The 17,730-nt window shown below is 45.7% G+C and overlaps 1 protein-coding gene across 1 annotated transcript; it reads left to right on the forward strand.

The window, feature by feature from the left end:
- The first annotated feature begins 6,880 nt into the window (after positions 1-6,880).
- LOC137519558 (cathelicidin-related antimicrobial peptide Bf-CRAMP-like) lies at positions 6,881-17,127 on the forward strand. Its single transcript, XM_068238532.1, has 4 exons — positions 6,881-7,123; positions 11,265-11,369; positions 14,252-14,344; positions 16,902-17,127. The coding sequence occupies exons 1-4, from the start codon at positions 6,932-6,934 to the stop codon at positions 17,034-17,036; spliced, it is 525 nt and encodes a 174-aa protein (XP_068094633.1). The 5' UTR covers positions 6,881-6,931; the 3' UTR covers positions 17,037-17,127.
- Positions 17,128-17,730: the final 603 nt, after the last annotated feature.

Consider the following 17,730-nt stretch of genomic DNA (forward strand, 5'->3'; position numbering starts at 1 on the left):
TACCTGTTCTGTGAACCCACCCACCACTGCATACCTGTTCAGTGATCCTGCCACTGCATACCTGTTCTGTGAACCCACCCACCACTGCATACCTGTTCTGTGAACCCACCCACCACTGCATACCTGTTCAGTGACCCTGCCACTGCATACCTGTTCTGTGAACCCACCCACCACTGCATACCTGTTCTGTTCAGTGAACAGTTTGGTGTGTCAGTGTGAAGCAGTACCTTAATTACACTACCTGATTGATGTATACACATGCAAGATGTTTTAAAGCACTTTAGGCCTGTCATTTAGCATTCAATGTGATTTCTGCCCTTAAAACGCTGCTTTGCGTCAAATCCAGATTTTTCCTGGGGACTTTTGGCGTGTATCCCACTCCGCCATGCCCCCCTCCAGGTGTTAGACCCCTTGAAACATCTTTTCCATCACTTTTGTGGCCAGCATAATTATTTTTTTTTCTCAAAGTTCGCATCCCCATTGAAGTCTATTGCGGTTCGCGAACTTTACCGCGAACCGAACCTTCCGCGGAAGTTCGCGAACCCGGTTCGCGAACCTAAAATCGGAGGTTCGGCCCAACTCTACCCGTGGGTCGTTGATCCATGGCAGGGCCTGCAGAGAGACCGGAGAGAATGTCTTTTCAATAGTAACCCAATGTTTAATTGAATTGGGATTACACCACTAAAAAAGTCTGCTGAGGACCGCTGCTTGGTGGTAAACCGTAAAAAATCTGGAAGCCCCGCTCTGCCTTGAACTTTGGGAAGCTTAAGGAGGCTGTGGCGTAATCTTGGGGTTTTGCTTCCCCAGATAAATGCTGAAATCTTCGATTGAAGAGTATGCAGAAATGGTTTGGGAAGAGCAATGGGGAGAACTTGGCATACGTATAAACATTTCGGAAGTAGAGTCATTTTTACTGATGCTATTCGACCCAAACCATGACAGGTATGGCTTATTTCCCCAAGCAGCAATCTCAGCCAGGAGTCTGGAGTGTAAGGGTTCAACGTTAAGTAAGGTCAGATTGAGGTCTCTAGGGATGAGGACCCCCAGATATTTGATAAAAGAGAGAGAGAACCGAGAGCCCAATATAGTGTAGTAGGTGCTGATAATGTAAATAAGAGTATAAGGATATACTCACAAACCAGGGTTACCTCCAGGCAACCACTGTAAAGGCAGGTGAGGAGATTGTCCTGTCCTCACTCAGGGTTAAGAAGTCGCTCTGTAATTAAGAAAAAAAGGTGTATCCCCCTCCACCAGGGGTGGATATTATATGACGTAATAGAGGACAGAGGCGCCAAAAGGATAAAATCAATCAGTAAAAAGTCTAAAAATGCTTAGGAGGCAGTGGTGGACTTACCTCCTGCAAGCAGACACAAAAAGCTGTGCATTCACAACAAAGTAGATTTATTGGTACACTCCAGGGGATGATTGCAACACATTTCGCAGGGTTAAACCCGCTTCATCAGGCAATAGACAGTTGGAGTACACAACAGCAGTCCGTCCAAGTAACACGAGGCGCCAGGTGTTACTTGGACGGACTGCTGTTGTGTACTCCAACTGTCTATTGCCTGATGAAGCGGGTTTAACCCTGCGAAACGTGTTGCAATCATCCCCTGGAGTGTACCAATAAATCTACTTTGTTGTGAATGCACAGCTTTTTGTGTCTGCTTGCAGGAGGTAAGTCCACCACTGCCTCCTAAGCATTTTTAGACTTTTTACTGATTGATTTTATCCTTTTGGCGCCTCTGTCCTCTATTACCCCAGATACTTGATGGCCTGGTTAGCCCACTTGAATGGTAAGGCTCCTTTACATTGGGTAATGGAGCTTTGAGATAGAGAGATATTCATTGCCTCTGACTTTTGGAAATGTATTTAGAAGTTTGATAGGATTTGAAATTCCTCAAAGCGGTTCCTGAGGGTGGGTAAAGAAATAGCTGGGTTGGTTATAAAAAATAAGAGGTCGTCTGCGAAGGCAGCGACCTTAAACTCCGCCTGAGCAAACCTCACTCTCCCCAATGTCAGGATTACTTGTGATCAAATTTAAGGGTAATTCCAGGGTAATTGTAAAGAGAAGGGGAGAGAGGGACACCCCTGTCTTTTGCGGATCTGTGCACTGGGCCATAAACATTGGAGATCTGAAAGGAGTCGGAGAGGAAGCCATTAACCTTAACTCTTGCTGATGGTTTAACCTGCCTGGCGTTCTATTAAGATCGCCAGGCAGGCTGCGGGAGGGTTTTTTTTTAATAAAAAAAAAACTATTTCATGCAGCCAACTGAAAGTTGGCTGCATGAAAGCCCACTAGAGGGCGCTCCGGAGGCGATCTTCCGATCGCCTCCGGCGCCCAGAATAAACAAGGAAGGCCGCAATGAGCGGCCTTCCTTGTTTTGCTTATATCGTCGCCATAGCGACGAGCGGAGTGACGTCATCGACGTCAGCCGACGTCGTGACGTCAGCCGCCTCCGATCCAGCCCTTAGCGCTGGCCGGAACTTTTTGTTCCGGCTGCGCAGGGCTCAGGCGGCTAGGGGGGCCCTCTTTCGCCGCTGCTCGCGGCGAATCGCCGCAGAGCGGCGGCGATCAGGCAGCACACGCGGCTGGCAAAGTGCCGGCTGCGTGTGCTGCTTTTTATTTCAGCCAAATCGGCCCAGCAGGGCCTGAGCGGCAGCCTCCGGCGGTACTGGACGAGCTGTGCTCGTCCAGACCGCCCAGCAGGTTAAAGTAGAGAGATTGCAACCAATACAGAAATTGTGGACGAATCCCCATGCCTCTGAGTACTGCAAACATCCCAGGCAATTCTATCAAAGGCTTTTTCCGAATCATGAAAGAAACATGTCTGGGATTCCATGTTTTTGAAGATAAGCTATGAGGCCAACCATCTTCATTGTATTGTCTTTACCTTCTCTATCAGGAACAAAACCTGACTGGTCTAAGTGAACTAGATCTGGGAGATTCTTCTTGTTCTTAAGGTGCATACACACCTAACAACTGATCACGCCCCACAGGTATCAGGACCCGATCACCTTGGGTGACATCACTGGGCAGCCTGTACAGACGCGTGTTAGCTGTGTCGTTGACAAGACATCCTGTTGCTATGTGGAGGCGGAGGGATGACGGAGCAGCACGTGTGTGGCGCCGCGTCACATGGCAGGCGGGAAAGCGGCGGCTTCGAAGAAGTAGGCCCTTGCTTGGCCAAGTTGATCTGCTGGGCTGATCACTTGCAGAGCGGCTGTTGTTGTTCTGGGGCCTCTGTACACACAGCTGACTATCGGCTGAGCAGAGGCGTAGCTATGGGTGGGCAAGGGGGGACACATGTCCCTGGGTGCAGCACTGTAAGGGGGCGCAGAGTATGGCCACCACACCCCCAAGTGAGTGAGAGGTGGCTCGCTGGCTGCTCGAAGTGCCCGTGTTTCTCTTCCTCCCTCTGCAGAGGAGTGCAGAAGTGTTAGCAGCAGGACAAGGGGGGACATCTAGCTAACTATAGGGGGTACATCTGGCTATCTAAATGTGGGGAAATGCAATTTTTTCAAAAAGAATGCATAGAAGAACTCATATATAACCATTGCGTTTTCATTGACTTTCATTATGTGCATTTTTCATGCGTTTTTGATATGCATTTTTTTCTGTGTCCCATAGACTTCCATTAGGAGCAAAAATGCAGCGTTTTCCACAACACTTGCATTTCTGCTAAGTGCACACCCAGCCTTAAAGTGGACCTGAACTCTTGCACAGGACAGAAGGAAAACCTAGAGAAATGCACCCTGTCTAATTCCCCCTCATCTGTGACTAATCACTAAGTGTAATTTGATCTATCAGCTGTGTCAGCTGGCTGCCTCCATGAAAGCAGGAAGTAGACACACTGCAGATTTATTGCAGGATTTGTATCAGCTGTAACAATGAAATGTTTTTCTTTAAAGGTTATTATGCTGTTGCTTATCTTTTAGAGCAGAGAGGAAGTTCTGCGTTCAGGTCCGCTTTAAACAGGTCCACTCCTGATTCTGAATATTGTAAATTTGTAATGTGTAAAAGTCCATGTGAAACATAAACATCCCGTACAATCCTGGAATTTCCCCGCAGTTAAGCCTTTGGGACAGACCGTGCAGGAGAAGAAGCTGTGATTGATCTGAGCTGAGTCTGGGGCAGCCCCGCTGCTGTTACAAAGTCCAGCCTGTCCATGCTTTCCCAGAACAGACCCTTCAGTGCAGTGCAGACATGGGGCTCGATTCACAAAGCGGTGCTAACCCAGTTAGCATGCCTAAAAGACTTTAGGCATGATAACCATTGCACCATGCTGGTGAAAAGCCAGTTTAGGCATGATAAAGGGCTTTTCACCAGGGTGCTAACTGTTAGCACCGCTTTGTGAATCGAGCCCATTGTGCTGTGCCAGACCTGCAGCTCACTGTATTCATTCCCCAAATACACCGAACACTCCCAATCCAGATATGAATGAATCCTCCGGAGGTCATGCTGCAGGAATTGCATAAAAGTGCGTGAAATCCCCATGTGTTCAGCAGGGAGAGAGACGGTGGGATAGCTACCGAGCCGTGGGCCCAGGTGCCAATTTTACACTGCTCCCTCCCCACCACCACCACCGCCATAGGTTTATTTGCCTTCTTAAAACAGAAAGAGTTTACAATACATACAATAAATCTGCAGTGTGTCTAATTCCTGCTTTCATGGAAGCAGACATAGGATTAACATCCCATGTTTACAAATTACCTGTTCTGCCGAGGCAGCCAGCTGATACAGCTGAGAGATCATATTACTTTCTTTATCAGTGGGTGAGCAGATGCAGTCATTAGAACAACTGTGCAGAGTGCTGAAAGTTGTTTTTCTTTCCTAGCCTTTAGTTGTCAGTCTCTCAGGATGGGGCCCCTTGTGGATTCTGGGGCCCCCTGCAGCTGCATCCTTTGCAGGGTCTTTTGTTACGCCCCTGCATTCCACTGATCAGTGGGGCACCACTAACTATGTAATGCTAAGGGTACCTCTGGCTACCTAATTCTAAGGGGCACCTGTAGCTGTTTATGGCCCAGTGCACAGATCCGCAAAACGCTAGAGGTTTTTGAAGCAGATTTTCAGAGCGATTCTAGGCATGTATAGGGCTCGTTCACACTACAGGAGCTTTTCTAAGGCTCCTTTCACATCTAACAACGCGTGCAGGAGCCGTTCTCCTGCACGCGTTGAGTAGCCTGCGGCTGTTGTCGGGAATCTGTAGAGTAACTGTTAGGCATTAAATTTAATATCAATTCTCTATTTCCATCTGTTAAATAACTAAAAGGGATGCTAATGCTAAACAGGCAATGCAAAAGTTCATGACCAATGTGACATTTCTATTCTATATCAATATCAATCCCCATGTCCCCTAGCTCTTACTTGGAACATCAGCCACAAAAGAGAAGTTGCAGTGCATGCTGGGGGTTTGTTCTCTTCCTCTGTTTCTCTCTGGCCACATCCATGGGGATCCCTCCTCCTCCCTGCAGGCTCCCACAGGTTGAAGCCAATCCTGATGTAATTTCCTCTCTTACTCCCATGGCATCCCCCCTCCTCCCTACAGAGCAAAGCGGGGAGAAATAAAGGCAGCGCACACAGACTCACCTCATCATGGTTCCATGCACTGGAGTTCCCGTCTATACTCTCTGCACTAACGCTGGTGGTAGTGCAGAGTATAGAGAGGAACTCCTGCACCTGGTACCATAAGGAGGTGAGTCTGTGTGCGTTGCCTTTATTCCTCCCCACTAAGCTCTGTAATGCTGCTGGGAGAAGAGAGGATGCCGGGGGCATGCGGGGGTGGTGGGGGGAGAGTAAGGGAGGAAATTACATCAGGATTGGCTTTATGCTTGTTGGAGCCAAGATGGCCCCTGTCAAGAACATAATTTTCTTTATTTTAACATGTAAAATTCACTGAAGTCAAAATGTGGGCAGTGCAATACATCTGTTATGTAAGTAGAGCAAGTAATTATCTACTTACATATAGGGACACTGTAGGGGGGGGGGGGGGGGGGAAATGAGTTGAAGTTACCCAGGGCTTCTAATGGTCCCCCGCAGACATCCTGTGCCCGCGCAGCCACTCACCAATGCTCCGGCCACTCACCGATGCTCCGGCCCCGCCTACAGTTCATTCTGGAATTTCAGACTTTAAAGTCTGAAAACCACTGCGCCTGCGTTGCCGTGTCCTCGCTTACCCTGATGTCATGTCACCAGGAGCGTACGGCGCAGACACTGATCATACTGGGCCTGCGCTGTATGCTCCTGGTGACATCAGCGGGATCGAGGACACAGCAACGCAGGCGCAGTAGTTTTCAAACTTTAAAGTCTATTCCAGAAGTGAACCAGAGGCGGGGCCATAGCATCGGTGAGTGGCTGCGCGGGCACTGGATGTCTGTGGGGGACCATTAGAAGCCCCGGGTAAGTTCAACTCATTTTCCCCTGACCCCCCTACAGTGTCCCTTTATGTGTTTTATTTTTCTTACATAGTATTGGCTAATAGTTTCTCTTTAACACATATAGCAATTGTGGTGATGATAGCATGGGGGCCTTACTATTACTGAAAATTACACAAAATTACAAATGGATTATTCAAAACCAATTGTGTTTCCAAGTCGTGATTACGTATGGCTGTAATTGCAAAAATGTACGCAAAATTTTGAGCAAAAACATAATTAGCAGATTGCAATCATCATCACTACTTCAGGATTTGGCCGGGCTATTAGCAGAAGCTGGGTTTGGTACACAAAAGGGAACTGGTGGTTTTTTTTTTGTTTTTTTTAAATTACTTTATTCTGTTTTGAAACTTCCCTTGAGTTGCAATGTGTGAGAGCTAGCTGTGATGTAAGCCTGCATTTCCTTCCATGAAGTGAATGTTGACAATACTTCCCTGGACAGCAGGAGATAAAGAGAGGTAGCTGCAGTCCTAGCATCACCCAGAGTCACTTGTCCACCATGGAGCACTCTGCAATGCTCTGCTTAGTGCTGGGGGCCATCACCATTGCCGCCAGCGTACACTTACCCATGGAGCAATGGGGTGACGAGGATATCGCCATCATGGCCCAGTTCAGCACAGATTACTACAATAGAGTCTCTGGAGACAGCGCCATCTACAGGATCCTGGCAAACAGCACCAAATATTTTGCTGTAAGTGACTTTTATGCATTTTATTCAGGGTGCAAGCAGCAGCATAACTGCAATTCATGGGGCCCCCCAGCAAAACGTTGATGCCCTCCCTATGTTTACACCCCTTTCCCTTGTCTCTCTTTGGTGCCCTTTATTGCCTTAGGGCCCATCTCACAAGTGTCATAAAACAAGTGCAGCCATCATGAAAGTCACACCCATAACAAGTGTAGCCAGAAAACCACCTGATCTGAAGTACAGTCCCCTGTATTGGAGGAAGGGATTTTTAGTAGCTGGGGGCCCCCACAGCTCAGGGGGCAGGATTCAATATGCAGGGCTAATTATAATCATTTTCAGCATTGGGGTATATTCGTGATGCGATTTGCTCAACGGGAACCAGAGACCAATGATTCCCAATAAATATACATACCTGGGGCTTCCTCCAGCCCTCTCCCACGGCGTCCTCTTCTTCCTCTCCGTTGGCCCGCAATTGGTCCTCTGGTCCCGGGCCAACTGTGCATGCGCAGCCCAGCCGTGCGCACACTCCTGCCGCTGGATCGTTCTGAGCCTGTGTAGTAATACTGCGCAGGCGCAGAACACTCCCAATGACAGTGGAGCGCACCTGGCCGGACTGCGCATGCGCCGACTGACACCGACTGACAGATTTTTCCGGGCCAGTACTGGGCGGACGAGGAAGGAGAAAGAAGAGGACGCTGTGGAAGCGATCTGGCTGGAGGGGGCTGGAGGAAGCCCCAGGTATGTATATTTTATTTGGAATTGTTTGTCTCTGGTACACTTTAAAGTGATTCTTGAACTTTCTCACAAATAATGAAATAAACTACACACACACACACTCCAAAACACAACTCAAGGGCCTATATTCAATTCACTTTTCCTCCTGGGTGATAATACCAAAACGTGTCATAAAATGCCTTTTAAACCTAGTGGTAGTAAGACAATACTCACAATTTTTATGATAATCATTTTTTAACAACTTCGGGGTACTTTTTTCAGTTGCAAAATGCTTAAAAGTTGTTTTTTAGGCCTAGTGCACACCAGAGCGGTTCTGCTGCGGTTTGCAATCCGCTTGCGGCTGCGGATACGCTTGGGTAATGTATTTCAATGGGCTGGTGCACACCAGAGCGGGAGGCGTTTTGCAGAAACGCATACTCCCGGGCTGCTGCAGATTTTGGATTGTGGATCCGTTTCTGCCTCAATGTTAAGTATAGGAAAACCGCAAACCGCTCTGAAAAACGGCACTTCAGAGCGGTTTTGCAGGCATTTTTTGTTACAGTAGCTGTTCAGTAACAGCTTTACTGTAACAATACATGAAATCTACTACACCAAAAACGCTTCACAAAACCGCAAAACGCTAGCTGAAACGCTGCAGAAAAAGAAGAAAAAGCGTTTCAAAATCTGCTAGCATTTTGCGGATCTGCTAGCGTTTTTGGTGTGCACCAGGCCAAAGAGAATATGAAAATTATCTCCTAGGAGATAACCCAGGAGAAAAAAGTGAATTGCATATGGGCCAAGGAGTTGAACTTTCTCCCAAAGGAACTTTCTAAAACGTATTACTTTGCAAACAAACAAACAAACAAACATTTTTGCTACTTTTTCTTGTTAGGCTTGTGGGAAAACAAGTAAAAAGTGGAAAGAAACAGACAAGCGTGAAGAGTTTTGTCCTTCGTTTTTGTGCACACTTTTAGGCCTAGCTCACATTATACAACGCCAGAGCTATCACAAGAGCCGATCGATTCATAGAGTGATTTTTAAAGTGCCATTTTTGCTTAGAAAAGCGATTTTATAAATCGCCTTTCAAAGCATTTTTGTAGAGTAATGATTTTATACACTTCCTAACGTCGGTCAGGAAGTGAGCTCTTTGCCCCGGAAATAAATAAATACATTGTATTTATTAATTTAAGCACTCTGGAAATTGAATTTCAAAGCGCTTTTTAAAGCTCTTTGCAATTTCCGTATACTTTCTATTGAATCGCAAATGCTCAGAAAATGGTGCAGGAGTCGAGTTTGCGATTGGATAGAAATCTCATAGCTTATGTGAGAAAACTCATACAAGCGAACATTGCACAAGCGCTTTTAAAGTGAACCTCCAGACTAAAAATTGACTCAGCAGCACTGAAAAGGCTTTGTGTTTCTTTAACAGTTTCACAGCATCAGAACTTTGTTTCTCTTATACAAGCCTCATTTTTAGCTGCACAGAAGAAAACTGCCCGGGCTTTTTTCCCCTGATGCTGTGCAAAGCATGATGGGGTTTCTGATTTTGTTGTTCTCGTTCTGCTGTTTTGGTGCAATTTTTTTTTTTTTTTTTACATTTTGAATTTGACATTTGAAGCCTAGCGCGTGCAGCTGGGAGGGGTAATCAGGACACAGGACAGTTGGAACTGTGTCTCCTGCTCCTTGTCACCTCCTTTCAACCAAAAAGATGGCTGCCCCCATGAATCACAAACATTTGCCTGTTTTTTTTAAACAGGGTGGGTAAGAGATTATATTACCTATCTATTCTAATTAACATAACTAATGTAACTTGATGACAGTATGTTTGTTTAGGCTGAAGTTCCCCTTTAAGGCTATTTTAAAAATCGCCAGTGCTAAAAAACGAGTGAAACGCTCTTAGTGTGAGCAAGCCCTTATACAGTTTAAAGAGAAACTCCGGCCAAGAATTGAACTTCATCCCAATCAGAAGCTGATACCCCTTTTCCCATGAGAAATCTATTCCTTTTCACAAACAGACCATCAGGGGGCGGACTCAAATATATTGGTAGGTGAACAGAGGCGCCAGAAGGATAAAAGTACATAAAAATTTTAAAAAATTGCTGGGAGGAAGTGGTGGACTCGCCTCAGTTAAAGCAGACACCAAGGACTGTAAATATATAGATATACACATTTATTGAAAATACCCCAAAGATGCAACGCATTTCGCGGGCACAGCCCACTTCTTCAGGCAATAAGCAGGGGATAAACAACAGCAATTCAGTTATAGCAAGCAGAGCACCTCTGTCAATTGAGTGGTTACCTAGGTGGTAACCCGTGTTTGTGAGTATTACCATCTCACTGTTTCATTTATCCAATCAATTTTGACATACTACACCATATTGGGCTCTCGATTTCTCTTCAACTTTAGTTGACCATCAGGGGGCGCTGTATGGCTGATGTGGTGAAACCCCTCCCACAAAGAAATTCTGAGTACGTACTCTTGGCAGTTTCCTGTCTGTGAACGTTGCTGCATTGTGGGAAATAGCTGTTTACAGCTGTTTCCAACTGACAAAAAAAGCATACAGCAGCTACATCACCTGCCAGTAGTAAAAATGTCACCATGTAATAAATGTAAATCAGGGATTTAAAAGGTTTTACAATGGACAAACACTGACTAAATCATTTATACATAATTATTGTAAAAATGAAGCACTTTTTTTATTACATTATTTTCACTGGAGTTCCTCTTTAAAGGACACCTGAAGTGAGAGGGATCTGGAGGCTGCCATATACAGTATATTTCCTTTTAAACTATACCAGTCGCACGGCAATCCTTCTTCCGGCAATTTGAATTGTTTAATAGGAAATAAATATGTCAGCTTTTATCAGTAAGAATACATGTGTCATGAGAGATACAATTATATACAGTGATGTGTAGGGGTTGCGTAGGCCACAGGTGTCTGTACTACAGTCCCCACAATCCCTTGTATCGCCTACTGCTCGTACCAGGTGACAGCTCCTAGCCAATTAGTGGTCATCTGGTACGAGCAGTAAGCAATGCAAGGGATTGTGGGGGCTGCAGTGCAGATGTTTGTGGCCTACGCTTCCCCTACGCAGCACTGCAGTGCCGTGCAGCCAGACACTCATATTGCAGGGGCCACGGGAGCAGTCACCTCCCCGACTGCTCCCGTGGCCCCTGCAATATAAGTGTCTGGCTGCACCACCCAGAGTTCTGACGACGCAGAGGGGCCCTGGGGCAATTGCCCTCTTTGCCTTAATGGCAGCGCCAGCCCTGCAGCCACTGACCTCTCCCCAGTCTAATGGTCAGTGGGGGGCATAGCTTCAGCATGTGATGCATCAGGGGAGGTGCAATGATGTGGGAAAGGGAACCCCTTTTGACTTACAAAGTTCTGTGCATAAAAATTATAGTCATTTTTCCCCTCTTTCTGTACAGGATGAGAACTCTCAATCCCACCAACTTCAGTTCACCATCAAACAAACTTTGTGCCAAAAGCCTGATGATAATATGACAGAGGAATGCGACTTCAAAGAGGACGGCGTAAGTGGCCCAATGCAATGGGGCTTATTTATCATGAGGGGCGTTTAACAGTGGCCGGTGTAACATGTTGCATTCATTTTTGGTTGTATTCATTATACACACAAGTATACACTGTACACACAAACATACATTCACCCTTCTACTCTCTCTACTCTCTTAAAGGATACTCAAAGTGACATGAAGAGATAGACATGTGTATGTACAGTGCCTAGCACACAAATAACTATGCTGTGTTCCTTTTTTTCTTTCTGTGTCTGAAAGAGTTAAATATCAGGTATGTAAGTGGCTGACTCAGTCCTGCCTCAGACAGGAAGTGACTACAGTTTGACCCTCACTGATAAGAAATTCCCCTTTTTATCTCTTTCTTGCTCTCAGAAGCCATTTTCTGTTAGGAAAGTGTTTTATAGTTGGAATTTCTTATCAGTGAGGGTCACACTGTGGTTACTTCCAGTCTGAGTCAGGACTGAGTCAGCCACTTACATACCTGATATTTAACTCTTTCAGGCAAATAAAGAAAAGGAACACAGCATAGTTATTTGTTTGCTTGGCACTGTACATACACATGTCTATCTCATCATGTCACATGTCACTTCGGGTATCCTTTAAAGGGGGATGAAACTCAAAATTATATGTTTACTCTAAAACATTAAACACGCCAAATACTAATACTGTACAAAACATAAAAAAGACTGCTCTAATGTCATTTGAAGGCAGGGGCGTAGCAGCAGTTGCTATGGGGCCCTGGAGCAGAGGTGGCCCAGTGGATACTATGGGCTCGATTCACAAAGCGGTGCTAACCCAGTTAGAGACTTTAGGCATGATAACCATTTTTATCATGCCTAAACTCAGTTTAGGCATGATGGGCTCGATTCACAAAGCGGTGATAACTCAGTTATCACGCCTAAAAGACTTTAGGCGTGATAACCTTTGCACCACTGAGTTATCACCGATTTTTGCTGTAACTCGCGCGAAGTTTCCGCGCGTACGCGCGCGTGCAAAGTCCCATAGGGCTTAATGGGAGCTTCGCGCGAAGCGGGGACGCTGCGCGCGCGCGTGCGCTGTTGCGCGCGCAAAACTTTGCGCTCGGAAAATTCGCGCGAGTTGCTTCTTATCATGCCTAAAGTGAGTTTAGGCGTGATAAGGGGCTTTTCACTGGCGTGCAAACACTTTGCACCGCTTTGTGAATCAAGCCCGATAAGTTTAGGCATGATAAGTTTAGGCATGATAAGTTTAGGTGTGATAAGTTTAGGCATGCTAAGTTTAGATAAGTTTAGATCGCATGCAAAGTCCCACACGCAAAGCAGCGCCATTAAACTCTATGCAAAGTGCACCAGACTTTGCTAGCGCAAAACTTTTGATCAGCTGTGCACTGCGGTGCTAACCCAGTTGGTGCTTAAACTTATCACGCCTAAAAACTTATCACACCTAAACTTATCATGCCTAAACTTATCACAGCTAAACTTATCACACCTAAACTTATCATGCCTAAACAGAGTTTAGGCGTGATAAAGGGCTTTTCACCAGGGTGCTAACTGTTAGCACCGCTTTGTGAATCAGGCCCTTAATGTATTCACCATTAACTTTCTTGGCCTCGATTCACAAAGCGGTGATAACCCAGTTATCACGCCTAAAAGACTTTAGGCGTGATGACCTTTTCACCACTGAGTTATCACCGATTTTTCCTGCTCTTCGCGCGAAGTTACCGCGCGTAAGCGCGTTCGCGCGTACGCGCGTAAGAGCGCGCGCAAAGTCCCATAGGGCTTAATGGGAGCTTCGCGCGAAGCGTCGGGTGTTGCGCGCGCACTTACGCGCGTACGCGCGTACGCGCGGCAACTTCGCGCGAGTTTCTTCTTATCATGCCTAAAGTGACTTTAGGCGTGATAAGGGCCTTTTCACCATGGTGCTAACACTTTGCACCGCTTTGTGAATCGAGCCCCTTGTGTTCCTCCACCCCCTGACTTTGTCTCAGTGTCCATGGATTATGTGCACTGTTGAATGCATGAGAATGTAAATTGCCCAATTAACGCATATCCCAACAGTAGGGGCAGTTGGCATTGCTTAAAGCGCATCCGAGATGAAAAACGAACTATAAAAAGTAACTTGTCCATATACAGTATCTTATCTGAAGTTTAGATAGTTTACACAGCAAATCTATCTGCAAACAGCTTCAAAAGTTTATGAATATTTATTCCTGTGATACAATGAGAGCGGCCATGTTCTGTTTGTCACAGGCTGAGGGCTGGAGATGCTATCAGCTTGCCTGTGTGTAAATTTAGTCCCCTCTCCTCCTCCCCTCTGAAATCAATGGCTAGTAACCTCCTCCTCCTCCTGCCCAAAAGAGCTCCCATAAGCCCTTGCTACAGTGCCAAGGCACAAAAGGAGCTGTGGGCGAGGCTTGTTTAGTTTATAGGGAATTAGAGTATTAAAACAAAACAAAAAAAGTAATTGGCTTGAGGAAAGCCCTATAAACTATATGAAAGGAACATAATTATGCAATGAGTAAAAGATCATCCCGGATCCACTTTAAATAGCCCATGTAATTGGTAACAGGAAGCAGCTGGTGGTGTGCTTCTGCAGACAGTGCTCCTGAATCACCCACAGGCCAGATCGGGAACTGCAAGTCCTTTTTACAGTCACTGAAAGGACACCTGCTGCTGGATGGTGGAAATCCAGGGTTGCCAGGATCAAGATATGGCCACCTGCTGGTGGATAGTGGAAGTCCATGGCAGTCAAACTCAATACTGCCACCAGCAGGCAGGATTTAACAGTACATGATTCCTAATAATACCATTTCTCTACCTCTCTTTCCATAGTGCCAGGCAGAGACATCTTCAATACAAAACCTACTCAGAGTACTAATCAGTGGTCTTGTTTTGTGTCAGGTGGTGAAGCTCTGCACAGCAAACATTTTTGTGGAAGACAATCAGGATATCGTTGTGGTGAACTGCAACAACCAGCATCAAGAAGCAAGTGAGGTCTGTGTCTCCTGTCAAATATTAAACAGGCACTTGGCTCCTGAAAAGAAAATCCTGAACACACTCCCCAGATCAGAACAGGTTCACTTTAAAACAATAACATTTGCAGATATTCTAAAGCAGTTTTGAATATCCCAATTAGTTTATTATGCTGGCAGTGGGGCCATTGAAAGGGGTTTAATGCAGCCTCTGCTTCAGTTCCCTGTTACTCGCAGGACCAGAAGAGGCGTAGCTAGGATTTTCAGTTATTGCGCCCCCCTCTGGACTAATTGGGTATGGCCACGCATCAGAATGTGATCATTGTCATGGGTGGAGCCAAATGTACAAATACTGTTTAGATAGCCAGGCCCAGATGTACGACCTATAGTTAGCCAAATGTGCCCCCCCTCCCCCTTGTTCTGCTGCTGTTAACACTTCTGCACTTCTCTGGAAAGGGAGGATGAGAATCAGGAGCACTTCGAGCAGCCAGCGAGCTGCCTCTCACTCATTTGGGGGTGCGGTGGCCATGCTCTGACCCCCCTTACAGTGCTGCGCCCGGGGACATGTGTCTCCCCTTGCCCACCCTTACTACACCTCTGAGGACCAGTGGCTGGATAGTGTACTGGCTGAAGGCGCTGCCTCTGACACAGGGGACCAGAGTTCGAATCTCCGCTCTTATTGCACCAGCACCCAGGGCTGGGCCGAGGCATAGGCTGGAGAGGCTCCAGCCTCAGGGCGCAGTGTAGGAGGGGGCGCAGAATTCATTCAGCTGTCATTCCTAATTGTGCTTGAAGCAGAAAGAAATAAGAAAAGGGGATACATGGCAGTGAATGCAAGCCAGATAACTAGATATTAAGGTGTTGGGGAGGTTGTGGGCCCTGTGGTGCCTCTTAGTCTAATAGCAATCAGTGTGTGATGGCTGGGGTGGCAGGGATGGAGGGGCGCACTTTGGTGTCTCAGCCTTGGGTGCTGGAGGACCTTGTCCCGACTCTGCCAGCACCTATTCAGTATGAAGACCTTGGGCAAGACTACTTAACACTGCTACTGCCTACCAAGCTTGCCCTAGTGGCTGCAGCTCTGGCGCTTTAAGTGGGCCAGGAAAAAAGCATGATATCAATGTTCTGGGTCTTGTCTTGACTATCCGTTCCATAATCCCTAGCGATGACTGCTTCCTGCTAATACCCCACTCTATGGGATGTAGGCCTTTAGGGATTGCCTGAGACAGTGGTATCCAAAGGGGGAGGGGGAGTGACAAACGTCATGCAGGAAACAGGAAGTTGAGGGAGTGGCCAGCTGCTGAGGAGCATGGATGTGTGGCGAACAGGTGAGATTTACTCACAAGCTGTACTGCTGCCCTCTACTCTGCAAGGAAGAACAGGAGGGTGTGCATGGAGAGGGAGGGAGAAATGATGTCACAACTCGCCTGGGTACACCTAGACCACCAGGCAATCTATATGGGCCCGGGGGATTGGGTACCACCAGACCACCAGGGATACCTCTAACGCTCCACCCAACCCCTCAAACAACCTCCTCAATTTTTTGATGGGGGTGTGTCTGTAAATAATTACAGCCAGGTACAAATACCTTAAATATGTCACTGGCCTGATGTCAGTTTGTGGCTCTGATGGCCATCAGGAGATAAATTACAGTAACACCCTACCATTTTCAGTCCAACACAGTAAGTGTAGTAGAATGAATATTTTTATTTCAGGGACTCCTGTAAGAAAATAAAACCGAAAGATATAAAGGTACAGCAATATTGTTGTTCCCTGTTACGCCAAAATAATGTAACACAGGAGGAGTAGAATGTGGCAGGTGATTTACTAACACCAGACCAGACTTTAGTTGTTCTGTACATGCAATTTACAGACTATTTACCATCTTTTCAGGACTTTTTACAGAAAAACAAACATAAAACAAAAACTTTGCCGCTACCTAGGCTGCTAACCAAACTTAAAGTTGAGAAACCTCTCATCAGGGTACAAACCTAATGTTTGTCCCAAGCATAACAACAGAAATTAACAGCAGTCTACCAGTGTAAAATATATATACATTTTGTTTGTTAGTCTAGTTCAACCATTTGCTCCCTAGAGTAAACTGGTTTGGATTGCACTAATAGGGACACCACCAACTCTTGGAGCAGATTTGTTAAAGGGTACCTTAAATTAATAATAAATAAATAAAAAGAGTTTAACTTAACACGGACTTCTAGCAGGCGCCCTGTACCCACACCGGGACAAACCAATTATCCAATCCCGTGCAGCGAGTCAGTTTTGTTTTTGCCGATTGGCCAGTCGATGGCCATTGCCACTGTGCCTGCGTGGCCAGAGTCCTCCATCCCCCATGAGGAGATAGACTAGTCCAAAACCTGTCAGTTCTGTTAGATTTCTACAACCCACTGTAAGTGGCAGGCAACATAAGAGAAAAATAATTTATAGCACATTTTCTGTACTTTTTATCTGTGTATTTTCATGTATTTTACATTTTACAATTTTTTCGCAATAGTGTTATTGGCTTGTATTTTATGTGTCACAGATTGTTATATTTTCTCCTAAATATGGACTTTGCTCTCATGCAGCACACAAGAGTGAGAAGATCGGGAGGCAGCAGAGGTGGCTGGGGAAGAATTATCGGCAGACCTGGATACGGATCTTCTATCGCTCGTGTTGACGGCATAGAAAGTACCACAGGAAATTCCACAGTACTCATATAATAGTATTACAGCTATTAATCTATAATAACCCCCCCTTAAAGTGGTATAAAACCCTGATATATTTTCAATAAAAACATGTTTTCCTACTTTTTATATGCCATACGGTTATCATATTTGCTTTTGTGCATAAATATTAGTATTTATTTAGAAATTACACTTTTTTGCTCTGAAAGCTGACTTTGCATTTTATTTATAACTGCTTTATTCATGTTCTAACGTAAGCAGAAATGCTTTCTGATTGTCTGACTTTGTTCAGGAGAGCCTGCAGTGCCAGAGAAGTGTTTATTTACATACCTCACTTGATACAATTAAACACAAGATAACATTATCTCTAGTTTGGATGCATCCAGCTTTGCTGGCAAGGAAGCTTCTAAGTCCTGTGTGTAACCCTTTGAATGCTGTTCTAGTAAAAAAAAATGCTGGTTGTATATAATATGCTGTAAATAATCTATTAGAGCAAAGATGAAATGCTGGGTTTAATCCCGCTTTAGGTGCAGCCAATAACTCCTCTAGGCCCCAAGTGCAGCAATTTCCTTATTAATTGTTGTAGCCAGGACTTACAGACCTGTGCTTTCCTGGCATTTACCTTATCAAGAATGACTCCTAACCCTAAAACCCCCTTACTGATGCCTAACCCTAAAACCTCCCCTGCCTTACGGGTAATCCTAAAACCCTCCTTACTGACGCCTAACCC

Source organism: Hyperolius riggenbachi, chromosome 5 (genome assembly GCF_040937935.1).
Source record: "Hyperolius riggenbachi isolate aHypRig1 chromosome 5, aHypRig1.pri, whole genome shotgun sequence".
NCBI classification, from domain to species: domain Eukaryota; kingdom Metazoa; phylum Chordata; class Amphibia; order Anura; family Hyperoliidae; genus Hyperolius; species Hyperolius riggenbachi.